The 20,186-nt window shown below is 44.9% G+C and overlaps 1 protein-coding gene across 3 annotated transcripts in view; it reads left to right on the forward strand.

Annotated features, from left to right (window-relative positions):
- The window catches only part of SLC26A11 (solute carrier family 26 member 11), a 48,997-nt gene extending 30,473 nt beyond the window's left edge, over positions 1 to 18,524 (forward strand). For 2 of the 3 annotated variants that reach the window (XM_068263525.1, XM_068263527.1), the window contains 6 exons: positions 3,027 to 3,154; positions 3,238 to 3,340; positions 6,722 to 6,855; positions 6,940 to 7,009; positions 12,351 to 12,440; positions 15,994 to 18,524. In XM_068263525.1, the coding sequence (XP_068119626.1) occupies positions 3,027 to 3,154; positions 3,238 to 3,340; positions 6,722 to 6,855; positions 6,940 to 7,009; positions 12,351 to 12,415 (500 nt within the window). In that variant the 3' untranslated portion in view covers positions 12,416 to 12,440; positions 15,994 to 18,524. The remainder of the gene's footprint in view (positions 1 to 3,026; positions 3,155 to 3,237; positions 3,341 to 6,721; positions 6,856 to 6,939; positions 7,010 to 12,350; positions 12,441 to 15,993) is intronic. The other variant, XM_068263526.1, reaches the window with a different exon arrangement.
- The last annotated feature ends 1,662 nt before the right edge of the window (positions 18,525 to 20,186 follow it).

Consider the following 20,186-nt stretch of genomic DNA (forward strand, 5'->3'; position numbering starts at 1 on the left):
TTTTTAAAATAAATGTAACATTGTTTCCCCACCCCCCCATTCCCCTCCCTTCCCCCCCAGCCAGCCAATCACGCGATCGGCTCTCATAGGCTTCAGGCTATGAGAGCCGATCGCTCTCCAGTGTCCCAGGGGGACAGCCGTGTCACGCGGCTGTCCCCAGTACAGCGCTGCTGCAGATCGCAGGGCTGTACAAAGTAATTAGACGGCGAAACCGCCATCTAACAGACTCCTGAGTGGCGATGCGGAGACTGAAGGTGGGGCGGAGCTCCACCCCCCAAGCAGGAGATGCGCGCGCATTTTGCTAGCCTCATAGAAGACCGTTCATGCCAATGGGCGTGGAGCGTTCCTGGGGCTGCCACACTGCTCACGCCAATTGGCGTGGAGCAGTTGACAACAGGTTAAAATAACTCCAGAATTCTAAAGTTAAAGGACCAGTGTCACGAATGGTTATTTTTTTTCAAATAGTTACCTTAAAGCGGAACTGTAGAGAGAAAATAAACACATTGTTTCACTTACCTGGGACTTCCCCAAGCCCCCAGCAGCTGTCCTGCGACAGTCCTGCCCGAGCCTCCTTCCTCCTGCCATCGCTCCGTCCCGTACCTCGACTTGCAAGTCTATGCCAGCACAGCCCTGCCAAGCATATCCTTTCTTTGCGTTCCCCTCTGCAATAGCGGGGAATGCGAAGAAAGGATACTCGTGGCCAGAGCCGCGCAGGCGCATCGGCCTGGCGGCGAAACCGAAAGTAGCTCGGCGGGAGAACGGAGGCTCGTCAAGAAGCGGCGCGGGACAGGACGGCTGCTGGGTGCTTGGGGAAGCCCCAGGTAAGTGAAACAATGTGTTTATTTTCTCTCTACAGTTCCACTTTAAGTGCTGTTGTAATAAGATTAGAGGTAACCAGCATTTATTTTTTTGTAATGTGCAGCACGAGTAATAAAAACTTACATTATTCATTCGATCCCACCACTGTATTGGCGACGTGGGACAAACTAACCTGGATAGGGGTGTACAAATGGCAGTTTCAAAGTAGGTAAACTGCTCTGACACCTGCCTTGATCGGCCGCTCCACACGAGCGCTGACGCAGCCGCTCGTACACTCAGCGGGAGCGCCTGTCATATTGACAGGTGACGTCACCGCATTAGACACTGGAAGCCTGCGGAGGGGACTTTCAGAGTCCCGTTTGCGCAGGCACTGCTGGGGGCACCTATTAAGGCTAAGAGACTTGCGCACATGCACAGTCTAAGCCGATCACTGCGCTGAAGTGTGCAGTGATATTGTTGAATAAGACTGCGCATGTGCATCACCTGTCAATATGACAGGCGCTCCCGCTGAGTGTACGAGCGGCTGTGTCAGAGCAGTTTACCTACTTTGAAACTGCCGTTTGTACACCGCTATCCAGGTTAGTTTGTCCCACGTTGCCGTCGCCAATACAGTGGGGGGATTGAATGAATAATGTAAGTTTTTATTACTCATGCTGCACATTACAAAAAAAATAAATGCTGGTTACCTCTAATCTTATTACAACAGCACTTAAGGTAACTATTTGAACAAATAACCATTTGTGACACTGGTCCATTAAAGACAGGCTGTTAATTAACTGCGTGTTAACTACAGAGGAGGTAACTTAACTACACAGGCAGTAACTTAACTACAGAGATGGTAACTTAAAGGAATACTTAAGTGGAAAAAAAAAAAGATCTTTACTCACCCGGGGGTATCCTTCAGCCCCCCGACAGGCTGGGAACGCGGGTGATTCTCCGCGTTCCCAGCCGCTATATCATCCTCTATGCTGCTATAGCGTGTATATATATATATATATATAATATATATATATATATATATATATATATATATATATATATATATATATATATATATATATATATATATATATACGCTATACCAGCATAGAGGGTGATATAGCGGCTGGGAACATGGAGAATCACCCACGTTCCCAGCCTGTCGGCGGCTGTCGCCGAACCCGGAGGTAGGTGGGGACAGGACGATCGGAGCGGGTCTGTGAGGGCACCATACAGCTTCAGGGGGCTGAGGGATGCCCCGGGTGAGTAAAGATCAATATTTTTTTTTTCGCTTAAGTATTCCGTTAAGGATTGAAGAGATAAGATAACTCTCTCTCACTGTGTGGTGGCAAGTTTTCTCTTGCCTTATTATCTCCAGCATGATCTCCAGTGAACTGAGGCCATTGGCCTCAATTCACTCCTCCTCTGTAGAAGTTACCACCTCTGTAGTTATTTTCACACGCAGTTAATTAACAGCCTGTCTTTAACTTTAGAATTCTGGAGTTATTTTAAGGATTGAAGAGTTAACTTTAGGTTTGCCTGAAGTAAAATGTTTCCTGAATACGACATGCCTCATCACCATAGTGATAACTCTAGAAACCTTATTAAAGACTGGAGATAAGCTTAGTGAATTCAGGTCAACATCTTTTGTTTACATTGCTCATTTGTTACAATTAGTTACACAGCCAGCCTTGTGCAGAAACTGAACTGCTTGAAGCTGACAAGCCGAGACATATGAGAAATTATCACTAGATAGCTGCTGTATTTATATATTAAAATCTATGAATAAAATGCAATGGCAGCTTTCAGAGCAGATAAACTGTACTTGTAATTTGTAAACAGGCAATATTACTTGTGCACAAAAGTAAATATGGTAACTTTATGGGTATTAAGAAGTAGGAAAACACATTAGATTGTAAGCTCGCAAGGGCAGGGCTCTCACCCTTTTGTGTCCTGGAATGTTATTCATTTAATTGCTTGCACTCTGTTAGACAGTTATACATTTTAGTCATCATGTTAAATTTGCTATTGTAATCAGCAGTGCTGTATTTTGTATCAGTGTTCATATTTGATGTATATTATTGTCTGTATCATTATGTATCCCTTGCTTGTTTTCTTACTTTGTACAGCGCCACAGAATACGTTGGCGCTTTATAAATAATAATAATTGTTATTGAATGTTATGTCAGAGTTTTATCCCACTTTAAGCACCTTCTTTATTTTTTCAGAGATTGATCTACTTCCATTTCTGGCCACTTTCTTGCTGTCCTTCTGGGAAATTCAATATGGCATTCTGGCTGGCATCTTCTTCTCACTGATCATCCTTTGTATTCCGATCGCACGGCCGGAGATCAAGGTCAGTAGCAGTGCAGTGGAAGCAGTTATGGATTATATTTGGTAATGTTCAATGTAAGCTGTTTATTGTCGTGTCTTCTTTAGCAGGTCACAGAAACAAATGAGTTGAATCTGATGTTCATGAATGGCCTGAGCTTCCCAGCCATGGAATATGTGCGGGACGCTGTTCATGAGAAAGCTCTGACAGGTATTATATTAATGTGTACAGTTGGCTTTATGATAATACTAAGCTACCCAACAGGAAACAGGAAATTTGGGAGCCCAGGAGTCATGTACGTTTGTTTTCCAGCCATAGCTATTTATTTGGGCATCTATTGTGGCACCCAAACTTCTGCTGTGCCTGAAAATTTCTGGTTTTGTACAATCTTTACAATACAATAAGGATTACAGACATTGATAACCCGGGAGACTGACAGCACAATACAGGTAATGGGCAATAGATACAACAATAAATACAAGTAATAAGCAATAAGATACAGGTAATTATACAATGCCAGATCATACACTGGAGTGGTAGTGCCAATAATACAAGTTCACATATTCTGGGTAGAGTGTATAATCAAGTATGACACACGAGGAGAGAGGGCCTTGCCAAAGGCTTACAATCTAGAGGGAGGGGGTGGTGACACAAAAGGAGGGGGGGCTGCATCGAGACGTTCTCAGCATAGAGAGGGCAGCTGTAAGGTGGGGTAGGTCTCCCTAAAGAAGTGAGTTTTGAGGGATTGTTTGAAAGTGTTGAAGGAGGGGACAAGCCTGATGGGCAGAGGGAGAGCGTTCCACTGGATGGGGGCAGCAGGTGGTTGTTAGGTATTGATGGGGGTTGGTTAGGGTTAGGTAGAGGGAGGGTTCTGTATGAGAATAGGGTTAGGTTTAGCAGTAGTAGACTATCGGTTTCATTTACTGATATTTTAATTTCATATTAGCACTGCAAAAGGGTAGAATATCTGTGAATTTAACGATATTCCACTATCGGCTATTTCTGGGCCCCCCACGTTTTTGGGCATCCTTTTTGCATGAATGTGCTTCATTGGCCAAGAACAATCTAGCATGAAACTTACAGTATGTCTGTGATAATGCAGATTATCCCTTTATAGTTCTCAAATAATAGAAATTAATTGTTGTTCATCCCTGAAGCACTGTGAAAAATCTGCTGAATTTAATTGCAGATGTATGGAAAGTCCAATGCAATTCACTTCAGTTGCTCTTGGTACCGTGACCCACCATTTATCTAAAGCAGTTTATGTTCTATTATGATTAAATGCAATCCTATAATTCTTAAAAACCACAGTTGGTGAGAAACGTATCATACTTTAACCTCCCTGACAGAAACCCGAGTCAGGCTCGGGTGGAAAAAAAAGAAGTCTGGAGTGGTAATCCTGAGCCTGACTCGGGGTAGCCATCGGGAGAGCCTTAAAGGGAATATCCGAGCTATTTAAAAAAAAAAAAACATCTACTTACCCGGGGCTTCCTCCAGCCCCTTGCAGCCGATATGTCCCTCGCCACAGCTGTAGCGGAGGGGACCAGGAGCCAGTGGCTGAGACCGGAGCTGCGGCGTGGGACATGTCGGCTGCAAGGGGCTGGAGGAAGCCCCGGGTAAGTAGATGGTTTTTTGTTTTCTTTTATTTGCTCGGACATTCCCTTTAAAGGGAACCAGAGGCCCCAGGAAAAATATTCTATACATAGCTGGGGCTTCCTCCAGCCCCATACGCACGGATCGCTCCCACGCCGCCGTCCTTTGCTGCCTGGATCCTCCGGTACCGAGTCCCGTCATGGCCGCCAGTCGGCCGACAGACGCGGCCAATTGTCCGCATCACACGGGGCTCCCTCCATATACATACGCGTGAGGCTGCTTACTGCGCAGCCGCATGCGTACGGGTATGGAGGGAGCCCCTGTGATGCGGACAATTGGCCGCGTCCGCCGGAAGTGACGGGACCCGGCACCGCCGATCCAGGAAGCGGAAGATGGCGGCGTGGGAGCGATCCAGGCTTATGGGGCTGGAAGAAGCCCCAGGTATGTATAAAAGCTTTTTCTTTTTTTTTTTCCTCGGTTCCTCTCTGGTTCCCTTTAAGTGCAGCGGGCGTTTCAACTTACCTACCCTGGTATCCAAGCGCCAGCAGCCATTCTTCTTCTGGTCCTCTGAGACTCTGAATCCTTCTGGTGAGATCGCCGTCTGTCGTCATGACAACAGACAGTGATCTCACTATAGGGTTACAGCACCACCCGGAGGATGGAGGGAGAACTGCAGCACTGGATTCCAAGGAGGTGAGTAAATGCCGGGCTGCAGCAGATCTCTCTGCGGTATGAATTTTTTTTTTCCTGCTTTTAGGGTCTAAAAGTGTGTAAAAAAAAAAAAAAAATAATTGCACAGCTTTTAGACCCTAAAATCCAGAAATAATCATACCATCAGGGAGGCTAAAAAACATTTACTAAACCGTGTCTACTTTCTGCTGTGGCTTTTTTATGTAAAGTTCATGTAGCCTCTATTCATCCCATCCCCCTTTTTAATCAACAAATATCTTAGGTTTAAAAAATATCACTACAGTAAAATCCCTTTATAGTAAACTTCAAGGAACTTGGCCAAATGGTGTACTATATCAGAAGTTTACTATATCAGAATTGGTCATACATTGTTATTTATACAAGCACATTTTCAACACATAGACTAAGTTTACTATAGCCAAGAGGTTTACTATAACAGAGTTTACTAAACGACATTTCACTGTATTAAAGGGACTCCGAGCACCTCTCATGGGTATGTCTATAGACTCCGACCAGTACTGCAAAGTACTTAAAGAGACACTGAAGCGAGACTAAATCTCGCTTCAGCTCTTATATATAGCAGGGGCATGTGTGCCCCTGCTAAAACGCCGCTATCCCGCGGCTGCACGAGGGTCCCTGACGCCCCAACCCACCCCCCGCAAACCTTGGTCGCAGACTTGGTCGCACTTTTTGCTTCCTGGAGGCAAGGGCTAACAGCTGCAGCCCTGCCTCCCAGCGCGTCTATCAGACGCGCATCGCCACCTCTCCCCCGCCCCTCTCAGTGAAGGAAGACTGAGAGGGGCGGGGGAGAGGCGGAGATATGCGCTGACAGACGCGCGTGGGGCAGGGCTGCGGCGGTTAGCCCTGCCCCAATGCGGAAGCGCTCCCCCGCATTACGGAGGGGATTTGGGGGGACACACACGTGCCCCTGCTATATATGAGGTCTGAAGCGAGATCTATTCTCGCTTCAGACTCTCTTTAAAGATGCATACCATTCTGTAGCTTGTACTCCTTTTTTATTCGATGCCTGAATCGCCCTTCTACACCAAATAGTTTTTGTTCAATTTAAACGTTGCGGCTGCCATCTTGGCTATGTTATAACTTCCAGGTCACCCCTGTCTTCTTTGATAGAGAAGTGCATCACTGAATGAAGCAGGAAGAGGAAGTGACACGCGTGACCATTGCAAGAGGCTCCTCCAGAGGGGTCATAGCACGACTTGGTTGGAAGTCGTCTGGCTTAAAGGCATACCCATGAGAGGTGCTCGGAGTCCCTTTAAGCTAACAATATTTGTTTTCATGTCTTTGCAGTTTCCCCACCAAGTTCGGTAAACCTTGATTTCTCCCATGTGAATGCAATGGATTACACAGTTGTTGTAGTACTTCAGGAGCTTATTCACGAGTTCAAGTCTCATGGATTGTCGCTGTCATTCTCAGGGTTGCAGGTATTTGTAGATTGTTGACATATATCCTATTATGTACATGTGCCTGCTCATTCTATTGAAATGTTTTTTGCACTTCCTTTGCAGCCTGAAATTCTTCAGATTTTATTGGCAGCAGATTTAGATGGATTCACACAGCTTCAGAGCGTGAGATCAGGTATTGTGACTGTCAGGATTTCTGCCTTTTAAGTTACAATCAGTACAGAAGATGCCATTGTTTTTCTGTGCAGCATACATTTCTACAGTGCTTAGAAAGGGATAAAATCTAATGCAGATCATTGTTACAGTCTTTAATAACCACTTGCTCTTCCTATGGACGAGTATCTAAGTCCCTGCAAACCTCATTTCAGCTCACAGGGACGTAAATACTCATCCCTTCCTGTTTATGAGCGGCACATGGCAGTGCGCGGTACTGCATAGCGTGGTGAATGGGAACATATGTTCCCAAAGCCAATCTAAGTTTCTAATATGTAAATGATCGCTGTTTCAACGAGCAACATTGATCATTAAACAAAAGAACTGATCATGTCCTGCTGGCTAGAATGCAGTGATTAAGTGTTCCAACCAGACAGGACACTGTGTGGTAAAAAAAAATTCTATAAAGTTTATTACATCATACATTTCCTATCCCTGTAACAAGCCCATTAACCCCTTTTACTGCCTCCATACAACACAATTATAAAAGAACTAAAAATAAGTAAAGTGACGGAATTTAAAAGACAATACAGAAATTGTTAGGGACTTAGCTTTTTATATACGTATGCCATGAGGGTATATTACTGTTATTTCTGCAAATAAGAGCTCGTGATTAGAAAAATCAAGACAAATAACATTTATATTGTGCTTTTCTCCTGGCGGACTCAAAGTGCCAGAGCAGCAGCCACTAGGACGCGCTCTATAGGCAGTAGCTGTGTTAGGGAGACTTGCCAAAGGTCTCCTACTGAATAGGTGCTGGCTTACTGAACAGGCAGAGCCGAGATTCGAACCCAGTTCTCCTGCGTCAGAGGCAGAGCCCTTAACCATTACACTGCCTATTAAGTACAGTGAAAACCAAAATCACAAAATGGAAAAAATATTTCCAAATGAAATATCGTTGCCATACATTGTACTAGGGCAGTGATCTGAAAACTTGGCTCTCCAGCTGTTAAGGAACTACAAGTCCCACAATGCAGTGCAGTAATCTGACAGCTACAGTCATGATTCACAAAGGCAAATGCATTGTGGGACTTGTAGTTCGTTAACAGCTGGAGAGCCAAGTATGCAGATCGCTGTACTAGGCACATACTTTAACCTCTTGAGGACTGCTGTGTTAAAGAGGATCTGTAACCTCAAAAAATCCCCTGGGGGGTACTCACCTCGGGTGGGGGAAGCCTCCGGATCCTAATGAGGCTTCCCACGCCGTCCTCTGTCCCACGGGGGTCTCGCTGCAGCCCTCCGTGAAGCCGTGACGTAATATTTACCTTCCTGGCTCCTGCGCAGGCGCTCTGACGGCTGTCGGCTCCGAACTACACGGAAATACCCGATCGCCGTCGGGTCTGCTCTACTGCGCAGGCGCAAGTTTCCGGCGCCTGCGCAGTAGAGCGGACCCGACTGAGATCGGGTATTTCCGTGTAGTTCGGAGAGGAAAGCAGCCACAGCGCCCCCGCTGGAGCCAGCAAAGGTAAATATTGAAATTACAGTCGGGCCTGTCGCCGGCTGTTCAGAGGGCTGCAGCGAGACCCCCGTGGGACAGAGGATGGCGTGGGAAGCCTCATTAGGATCCGGAGGCTTCCCCCACCCGAGGTGAGTACCCCCCAGGGGATCTTTTTCATGTTACAGAGTCTCTTTAAACCCCCCCCCCCCTACAGACCAGGCACATTTTCAATAAATTGGACACTGCAGCTTTAAGGCCCACCTGCAGGACCACACGACACAGCACACCAGTGATTCCTCCCCCCTTTTCTCCCCACCAACAGAGCTCTCTGTTGGTGGGGTCTGATCGCCCGATGTTTGTTTATTTATTTTTGGTTTGTTTATTTGGGGTTTTTTAAAAATAAAAATGGTGTTCCCCCCCCCCCCCCCCCTTGTATACTCCCCTCCCTCCCTCCCCCCCTGCTGGCCAATCCCTGTGATCAGCTGTCATAGGCTTCAGCCTATGACAGCCGATTACTCTGTGGCTCAGGAGGGGACAGCCGTGTCACACAGCTGTCCCCAGTACAGCTCTGCTGCTGATCGCAGCGCTGTACGGGTAATTAGACTGCGATTACGCCGTCTAACAGTCTCCCAAGCGGCAACAGCCGCTCGGAGACTGAAGGCGGAGCTTAGCTCCGCCCACCAAGCAGGAGATGCATCCTGCGCGCGATCTTCTGCAAAACAGAGCCCCAGGACTTTACGCCAATCGGCGTTAGGCGGTCCTATGGCTGCCGCCGCGGCCACGCCCATCGGCATGACTTGGTCGGCAACAGGTTAAATGGGACATATGGGCAAATATAATTTATTGGTTTTATCTACAGTAGCACATTTTATTTGCACAAGTCCTGTCCTTTCTATTGGGCAACCTGCGCATGTCTTGTATTTTCACCAATGCTGTGCAGTGTGGGCAGACATTCACAGTAGCATGCAGAGGAGGATCCGAGTGTGTTCCATGTTGGGATCAGGGAACATAAATCAGCCAGCCAGAATGAAGCAGTGAGCCTGCAAACAGCAGCAAGGACAGCAGGGTTACACCTCACAAGGAGTCTGTACAGCCAGACATACTCTTCGTGCACTGGCTGGCTCCCATTACCACCCAAGGCCACTGTCAGCAGCTGCCCCCCATTCAGTATAGACAGATGGTCCCCCCCTTACCCTCAGTATAGGTGGCCGGATGACCCTTCCCACCCAATCCTCCAGTTTAGATAGCCTGATGACCTCCCTTCCCTCCAGTATAGGCATCCTGATGACCCCTTTTCCCCATTCCTCTAGTATAAGAAGCCCAAAGACCCCCCCCCCCTTCTATATAGAAAGCCTGATGACCTCCAGTATAGATAGCAAGGTGACCCTTCCCTTAGTATAGCCTGCTGCCCACCCGCCCTTGATCCTGTGGTGCCCTATGCCGTGATCTAATACAAACTCCATGCGCTGCCTTACAGTCCACTAAAATGTCCACCAAAACCTTTTGCAGGCTGTGTGATTTAATCTACAGTTCCAAAGCACCTCAAAAACATAAAAATAACAGTTCATTGCATAGGATGTAAGCACTCAGGAGTCTTCCACCATCTAATCCCTGTGAGGTGTATACTGTATACGATTTCACCCACTTTCCGCGAACCACAACCACTAGGGACCGCTCTCACCTTATGATATGGCTGCCAGACCTACAGACAGCTCATTCAGCATGACACTCCATCAACCATTGACTTACAACGATCCTCATATACATGCAATGAAGATTGAGATAAAAATCATAGCGTGGACTGCTTAATACTCCTTGTGGGAGATACCCCTGCCAGGTTAAACACCGTGCTATATCCTACTGGGGGCAACCAGCAACTGTGCACCCAACACCTTCAGGGACCACACTCACCCTGCTTCACCGCTGCCCAGGTCACAGACTGTATCAATCACATATGTGCACAATCCTGTTCTGATAGATGGTCCCCCTCCTGGCATCTAGGCACCTCACCACCGGACATCAACCAGTCCACTGCAAATAAATAAGCTTCTATAGTATAAAACCTTTTATTAAGAGCACAGAAAAATGGTAGTGCTACTCACAAGCATATAAAAGTATAAAGCGTGTAAAACAATATCCGAGGATGTCTCCTCCTTGCACTGCAACACTTCCTGCCCACTTAGCCACGCCCAAGGCCATGGCCTATCTGGCCTTGGCTAAATCCGGCCCTGGATATTATGCTGTCCTGGTGGTGGGTGGGGGCAAAAAAGGGTGAACATGGGGTTAAAGGGTAATTTGTTAAAGTTATATTCTTGTACCAAACAATAGGTACAAGAGGTTTTTTTTTCTTTAAATGTCACTTTCATCCTACTTTATGTAAGATGAGCTTGTTCATTGATTTTGAATGTGGGGGGGTTCTTGATGGCTCTACTCACTCTAGTATTATTAATCAAGTTGTATTTAGCACACTGCAGTGGCCTATACAAGTACCATGGTTTTTCAGTTATTGATTTGATATGAACAGTCCCCTTTTGGGTTGTGCTTTGATATATTGTGCTTGCCCATTTTCTTTTTCTCATTGCATGGCTAACATTAACCAATCCCTGCGACTTGGCAGCCAGTTGCGATTGGCACCCAATGCTGCACCTTTGCACCCAATTCTGCTAGTACCCATAAATTAGTACCCTCTGATTCTAAGGCATTCACAGCACCTTTACACCCACAGCAACTTGGCATCTATAATGGTTTAGCACCCACTGCTGCTTATTACCAACGATGACTTGGCAATCAATGGAATTTCTCTCCCCCTGCACCTTATCAACCACAGCAAATTTGGCACTCACTGCTGGTTATCACCCAGTGCTACTCGGCACCTACTACTTGTCCACCACCCATTACTTATCTACCACCCACTACTTATCACACAGTGCGCTGTATGCAATAAACTGTGTATAGCAGAATTACCGTATGTGTGTACATTTTTATTTATTTTTTCCTTTACCAAAATATCACTGCAGTCTAAAAAAAAACAAATTCTATATAAACCGCATTCGCATGAAACTGCATTTTGTTATTGCCCATCGCTGATGTACCGTATTTTTCGGCATATAAGACGCACCTAGGTTTCGAGGGGGAAAAATATATACCACACCTGGTGCGTCTATGGTCCAGGAGCATCTTGTAGATGCCATGCATCCTCCTCCTGTGTCCCCCTTCTGTCCATCATGTATCCCCTTCGGTCCCCATGTGTCTTTTGCTCCCTGCTCCCCCTTTTTGTTGTCCTCTGTTCCACATGTATAGTTATAAGCAGCAGCAGCAGCAAAGCTCACCTAATGCATTGGAACCCCTCGCCGATCAGAAACCATTCCTCTCCCTCACTGTCCCCTAGTGCCAGCTTCTGCTGATCGCAGGCATTCCTAAGCTGGGGACTCCCTGTATTTGCCATATAAGACTTTGTGATTTTTTTTCTTCCCACTTTTGGGGGAGAAAAAATGTCTTATATTCCGAAAAATACATTAATCAGATGAAAATATCTGGGTTTGCCCATACATCTTTAGGGAAAATATCATAATGTGGCCTAAAGGGGAGTTGGGCTGGGAGTGTTACATGAGGTTCCATAATCTACAGGTCTGCAACCTGTTCTTTCTGTCTGCATGGTGTGTGCACTATGCCAATGGGCACATATAAGTTTATATTTAACTAAAATAAAGCATAATTGTACCTGGTGAGATGAACTTGTTGTGTATGTTGTGACCTAGTTTGTCATAGAACTATAGAGAGACCATATTAACTTTTATCTTTACATCATGCTTTCCTTGAACGGATAATAGTATTCACTTAATTGTTCATTGTTTGTTGCTACCAGGGATGCCATATGAAGATGATAGTGTGCAGCCATTACTGAACAAAGGTGTTCAAGCGACATCATAATACCAAAGAGTGGCAATAATACCTGGTAAGTAGTAAAGACGGTTGTATGTCTGGTTGCCTCCACAGAATGTAGAGGAACCACAAACCAGTAGCACTCAGTACTGCTACCTTAGTTCTCTCAAACCTCTACATGTGACCTCTTGAGACAGTAGAAGTGACCCAACTGTAAAGAATATTTCCCACCCAGACATGAGAACATTTCTCAATTTCCTGCTGCTGAATGCATGCCATGTTTACAATCTAAATATGGAAGGAAACGAAATCCTCCATTAGCAATGTTACTTGCTGTGCAAGATTTAAAGTAGAAGCATCCACAATTGGATAATAGGTCCAAAAAGTGGCCGTCAGGATCACTGAAGAGGTATAGGGCCCGATCCAATTCACTTCATCTCTAAGTCTTCTCCTAAGTGATATTTTCACATCTTATCAATAAAAAAGCCTTTTAAAGAGACTCTGAAGCGAGAATAAATCTTGCTTCAGAGCTCATAGTTAGCAGGGGCATGTGTGCCCCTGCTAAACCGCCGCTATAGCGCCGCTAAACGGGGGTCCCTTCACCCCCAAACCCCCCACTGCAACACTTGGTCGCTCCTGGAGGCAGGGCTAACGGCTGCAGCCCTGCCTCCAGTCGCGTCTATCAGCGGCGCATCGCCGCCTCTCCCCCGCCCCTCTCAGTGAAGGAAGACTGAGAGGGGCGGGGGAGAGGCGAGATATGCGCTGACAGACGCGCGTGGGGCAGGGCTGCGGTGGTTAGCCCTGCCCCAACCAGGAAGCGCTCCCCCGCTGCACCGAGGGGATTTGGAGGTTAAGGGACCCCTGTTTAGCGGTGGTTTAGCAGGGGCACACGTGCCCCTGCTATCTATGAGGTCTGAAGCGAGATTTATTCTCGCTTCAGACTCTCTTTAAGCCACCAATAAGCAAGAAAATACTCAGAATAATTTTGACAGTACTTTTTCACCAACTTTTTGGTACTTTTTCAGTTGCAGAGTGCTGACAAGTTATTTTAAACAGAAGATAAAAAATTATCTACTAGGAGAAAACTTAGGAGAAAAAGTGAATTGGATCAGGACCATAGTCTTCATTCTCATCAAAGGTTGTTATATCTAACTTAGCCCAATTCTTCTGTATGAACTCTTTTATTTCATGCATCACTAGGAAGCCCAAGTTATTGTTATTGATGTTTGTAATATGTTGAGCTCTGATTATGATACTTACCATGTGACAGTGCCTTTAGCAGCTAAGAGGATGGGCAGAATCACGACAGTTGAACCAAAGTGAAGCTAGCTTTGTTTAAAAGGAAATAAATAAGACAGCCTCCATATTCCTAGAATGCATACAAATGGTCTACAACCCTCAAGACAATACTTATCACGCGAAGTCCGAGTGGGGTTTGGGGTCCATCACACCCCTAAAGCAAGCAATTCCAACGGGACGCAACCCTAGTTGGATGAATTTACAATTTTCTTTATTTTGTACATTTGATGGCGGTTACACAGCAAACACCCAGCACTCTGTACCCAGCATATTTAACTCTCTGACAAGCAAAAGAGCTGATGCTTTCTGCTTTACACATTTCTGCTGAAAGGATACCAGAGCTGAAGAGAATAAAAGCCTTGCTGAGAATCCCCCATGAACAGATGGACTAGCCCAAAACCTGTCACTTCTGTCAGATGTCTACTACCTACTGTGAGTGACAACAACATAGGGGGAAAGTAATTAAAGGCTCATTTTACGCTGGAAAAAATGTACTTCTTATTTGTATATATTTTCACATATTTTAAATGTTACAATTTTTCGCCATAGTGCTCCTTTAAATGCCCCTCGGCAGCCTCTTCCGGTTTGGGCATTAGAAGGCTGATGCGGCTGGGAGTGCAATGCGCATGATGTCACTAACATTATGCGTGGTGCGGGCGCGCAGTGTAGAACGCGCACCGGTGGTTGCGCACTAATGCCCGACTCGGTCAACCCAGAAGAGGCTGCCGGGGAAGGGCAATTAGGGAGGAAAGGAGGGGTTGGAGGAGAACAGGGGGAGCGGTGGGCATCAGCACAGCTTACCATACGTACCTGTTCCCCCATTTCTCCAAGTGTCTTAAGCTCTGGTATGCATAAGAGAACCCAAGCTGAAGATCAGGTTCACAAACTTGCCAAAGGAGAGTGAAGCCCAGAGGCTTCCCATGCTGTCCTCCGCCACTGCCCAGGACCCTCCAGCTGAGCAGGGCTGCACTTCCCTTCTGGCACGAGTTCGGGAATGCTGCAGCCGCACCTGCACAATAGCACGCAGCCGCTCTTACACAGGTGGCTCTGGATTAGTGCGCTGGTGCGGCTGCAGCATGGCTATGCTCATGCCAGGAGAGGGGTGTGGCCCCAATCAGATTACCGGTGAGCCCTTGATGGTAATCTTTGGAGGGTTGGCGAGTGGCAGCGGGAGACTGAAGGACGAAGTGAATAGCCTCTATAGTATCCAGAGACTTCCCTCTTCTTAGGCAAGCACGTGATTTTGTACCAGAGCTTGGTCTCGGATACACTTTAAATATGACTAAACTGCTTTCCATGCAGTGCTGTAGCAATAAGCAGTGCCCAGGTTGCGAATGCACCGGGGCCAGTAGGGCCCTCCCTCAACCGCAGTATTGGCTCTTTATTGGTCCTGTGCTTGTAAAAATTACTTCTTTAAAGAGGAACTCCAGTGAAAATAATGTAATAAAAAAGTGCTTCATTTTTACAATAATTATGTATAAATGATTTAGTCAGTGTTTGCCCATTGTAAAATCTTTTAAATCCCTGATTTACATTCTGACATTTATCACATGGTGACATTTTTACTGTTGGCAGGTGATGTAGCTGCTCCTTGTTTTTTTTTTGGCAGTTGGAAACAGCTGTAAACAGCTATTTCCCACAATGCAACAAGGTTCACAGACAGGAAACTGCCAAGAGTACCACGGTCCTCAAAGCTTCTTGTGGGAGGTGTTTCACCACAATATCAGTCATACCGCGCCCCCTGATGGTCTGTTTGTGAAAAGGAATAGATTTCTCATGTAAAAGGGGGCATCAGCTACTGATTGGGATAAAGTTCAATTCTTGGTCGGAGTTTCTCTTTGAATAGTAGTAATCATTAACAAGCTGTTCCCCATCCCCCTCTTGCACCTCTGACACTATGGTTGTCCTTGGCAGGTTTTGTATCGCCAAATCAGCTCTTATGTATAGAGTGCCTGGGGCTGAATTTAAAACTCGCACTGAGGCCCATAGCTCCTTAGCTACCCCACTATTTTCATGTTTTGCCAATGAATGGAAATATATATGTATTACTAGTATAGAAAAAGCCTGCCCATATAATAACGGAAGCTAGGCAACTGTCCTACGACCCGACTGCGCGCACCCAGCCAAGACGACTGTTTGAAGCCTGCTTGCGCGCAAGGAGCGGGGACAGAGGAATTATTATTTAGTATAACTAATTAGGGGTTTAAAGATAAAAAGTGCCCTCTTGACAGTGGATTGATCCCCTTTTCCCAAGGGAAAAGCATTGCACTCTCTCTTTTGTTTTTGTTAGTTTAAACATGTTAATGTCAGCCATTTTTGCTTTTCAGTTTCTGCCTTGAGGGGAGGAGGGAACATGAAGAATATGACATGCGTATTGCTCTGGAAGTAACACAAAGGCTCATAATGAAGTGAGAACCTGTTCACATGCTGAGAAGAGAGTTTCCTTTGCTGAGCACAACCAAACGTGGACAGTGCTACAATTGTCAAAGTCAATGGGACATGATTGTTTCTTTATTACACTGGAAAATGCCACATGCATCAAAATATGATGTATTCTTGCTAATGATGCCATTTGTAATGTGATCCAAAGCACAAAACTGTTTCTTCTTTATAACCATACGTGCATTCCAATAGTAATAGCAATAATCATCGTCTCCTTGCACCTGTAACTGGCCTTCTAATCTCATTGGGAATTTAAATCAAGCTTTATATCCAATTACTGGCACCCTATCAGCTTCTTAAATCAGTGTAAACATTTATTTGCAGCGATTTTGCACATCGTAAAGAGGAACTCCAGTTAATATTTTACTGTTTGGCAAGTGATGTAGCTGCTGCATGGTTTTTGGCAGTTGGAAACAGCTGTAAACAGTTATTTCCCACAATGCAACAAGGTTCACAGACAGGAAACTGACAAAAGTTCAAACTTTTCTTGTGGGAGGGGTTACTTGTGGGAGGAGTTTCACCACAATATCAGTCATACCGCGCCCCCTGATGGTCTGTTTGTGAAAATGAATAGATTTCTCATGTAAAAGGGGGTATCAGCTACTGATTGGGCTAAAGTTCAATTTTTGGTCAGAGTTTCTCTTTAAGTTACACACACACACACACACACACACACACACACACACACACACACACACACACACACTTGGGATAACTATCGCTGGAAGTATACAGTTTTGATTGCTTTGGGTGAGAGTTTAGCATGATAAGTGTTCAGATGAGCTTGCTGGGCGAAGCAGTCCATTCTGTTCTGTGTAAAAGAGAGGATAGGCAGGAGGTGTGTCCTTCTGCAGTTTACAGCTACAATTCTAACAGCAGTCAGCTGATTAAATTGATTAGTCTATTTTCAAGCTGCATATATATGCATGAAGATTTGCATAAACATGATAATTTGCAGATCATTGATCATCCCTAGTGTCCAACTAAGCAGCTCGCCAACATCACAGGACATCTGAACTCACAGAATTTTACTTTTCTCCAGACGCTGTCATGTATAATTGTCTCGAGTGACAAAAATGTTGCGTTTACAACGTCGCTTAAGTGTACTTTAAGTGCATTAAGATTACAAAAGAAAAAAATAAATGTGACACTCATCTGGGTCATGTCATGTGAATCGGGCCACAGGCACACTGGGACGTTGCGTTGTGTTTACTGTATAACAGGAACGCAGCATAACAAAAAAGATTTACCGCATGTTACTGCCGCATTGCGTTGCATACAGTCAATGACAAGTATGCTTCACTTAACCTGTTAACGTGCGCGTGTAGCGATACTGTATTGCATTTATGCGTTACCATTCTGCTACGCCGCACTGTGGACATCTCATAGGGGGTGCATTGCAGTGCGGGAAGCCGCATTACAAAGCTCCTGTTACACATGAGCGCCTGACACAAAGCGTCTAAGGCTCATTTCAATACATTATGCCCATTGCAGTGCAGTTGACAATACAATCGCATCGAAATGCAATGTAGTTATATTTAAATGGTGCTTTCACACTGGCATGTTTGCCGTGGGATCACCAACTTTCGATCACAGTTGCAATCCTATTTTTCTGGATGTGCGATATAGCGTGAAAGTAGCCTCAGTGGCATTTCTTTGTGACTGTAGTTGCTGCATAAGGTTTTTTTCTTTATAAATTCAGGACTGTCTGTTTAACGTTCAGGTTGCAGACACCTGCATAAAACCTGCAGGTATACAGCCTCTAGCTTACTACCTTTTTGCACCAACCCCCGCTGTGTTTAACTATGTCCCAGGTAAGGGTTGCTATCTCTAACTACCTAATAGACACTTTAAAAAAATCCAGTGCTGGTTTGCTGGATCACTTTTAATAACACCCACTCCTCTGAATGCCTCTGGGATCACTGGAAATGGCCTAAGAGAATCAAGTCACGCTAGTACCATTTTAAGAAAAGGGTCAGGAATGGTAGCCTCCACATTCCCCTCACTTAAAGTAACCTGAACTGAGAGGGATACTGAGGCTGTCTTATTGATCACCTTTTAAACAATACCAGTTGCCTGGCAGCCCTCTTTACCTCCAACAGTGTGTCTTAATAACTCACCTGAATCAAGCATGTGACTATTCCAGACTGTAGTCATAAATATCTGCATGCTTGTTCAGGGTCTATGGCTAAACGTATTAGAGGGAGAGGATCAGCAGGAAGGCCAGGCAATGTGCATTGTAAAAGGAAATAAATAAATATGTCGGCCTCCATACCCTTCGCAGTTCAAGTGTCCGTTAAGGTTCCTGTAATCATATGGTACATTCTGCACATTACTAGATGTCTCATCAGAAATAATGTATATTATATTAAGATTAATATTTGTATTGTAAAAAAAAAAGATTTTTACCAACTTTTTCCTGAAATGTTATTAAAAATTTTTCATACAAATCTTTACATTTTATGTCTTTTGTTACATAGTTATTTTGGTTGAAAAAAGACATACGTCCATCGAGTTCAACCAGTACAAAGTGCAACTCCAGCCTGCTCTCTCACATATCCCTGTTGATCCAGAGGAAGGCGAAAAACCCTTACAATGCATGGTCCAATTAGCCCCTAAAGGGAAAAATTCCTTCCCGACTCCAGATGGCAATCAGATAAAATCCCTGGATCAACATCATTAGGCATTACCTAGTAATAGTAGCCATGGATGTCTTTCAGCGCAAGGAAAGCATCTAAGCCCCCTTTAAATGCAGGTATAGAGTTTGCAATAACGATTTCCTGTAGCAATGCATTTCACATCTTAATGACTCTTACTGTAAAGAACCCTTTCCTAAATAAATGGCTAAAACGTTCTTTCTGCATGTGCAGATCATGTCCTCTAGTCCTTTGAGAAGGCCTAGGGACAAAAAGCTCATCCGCCAAGCTATTATATTGCCCTCTGATGTATGTTAATTAGATCCCCTCTAAGGCGTCTTTTCTCTAGACTAAATAAACCCAGTTTATCTAACCTTTCTTGGTAAGTGAGACCTTCCATCCCACGCATCAATTTTGTTGCTAGTCTCTGCAAATGCTCTAAAACTGCAATATCTTTTTTTGTAATGTGGTGCCCAGAACTGAATTCCATATGTGGCCTTACTAGAGGGTTAAACAGGGGCAATATTATGCTAGCATCCCAAGTTTTTATTTCCCTTTTAATGCATCCCAAAATTTTGTTAGCTTTAGCTGCAGCGGCTTAGCATTGAGTACAATTATTTAACTTTTTGTCGATGAGTACTCCTAAGTCCTTCTCCATGATTGATGTAGCCAACTGTATTCCATTTATTTTGTATGGTGCTAGACCATTGGTACGACCAAAATGCATGACTTTACACTTTTCAACATTGAATTTCATCTGCCATGTATGTGCCCATATAGCCATCCTATCCAGATATTGCAATATGACACTATCTTCCTGAGAGTTGATGATTCTGCACAATTTTGTATCATCTGCAAAAATAGCAACATTGCTCACTACTGCATCTACTAGGTCATTAATAGGTCTACTAGGTCATTTTGTTGATTCTCTTCTTACTTGCACATTTCAGTGCGTTCTTTTTGCATTGTTTTTCATATACTATTCTCTTTTTAATTATTTTTAAAACCACAAAAACCTATTCCTGCTTAAAGGAATACTTAAGTCACCTAAACAAAATGACTTTTACTCACCCGGGGCTCCCCTCAGCCCCCTGCAACTGAACGGTGCCCTCGCCGTGTCCCTCTGATGCGCCTGGACTCGCCAGCGGCCACTTCCGGTTTGGCAGTCACCGGCCGACAGGCTGGGAACGCGGCTGATTATCCGCGTCCCCGGCCGCAATAGCGCCCTCTATAATGAATATATGTGCATAAACAGCGGAGCGCTCAACAACATAAAACCATAAAAACATAAAAAAGGGGGTTCTTAATAAAAGTTCATTAGTCCCTCCAACATAGGGTAAAGTCCTTCAATGCAGGTCACTTTTATGTTTCCACCAATTCTCATACACTTCAATACTCTGTCTCCAATGCCAGGGACTCAAACAACGCTTGACATAGCATAA

This window comes from Hyperolius riggenbachi, chromosome 12, assembly GCF_040937935.1.
Source record: "Hyperolius riggenbachi isolate aHypRig1 chromosome 12, aHypRig1.pri, whole genome shotgun sequence".
Taxonomy (NCBI): domain Eukaryota; kingdom Metazoa; phylum Chordata; class Amphibia; order Anura; family Hyperoliidae; genus Hyperolius; species Hyperolius riggenbachi.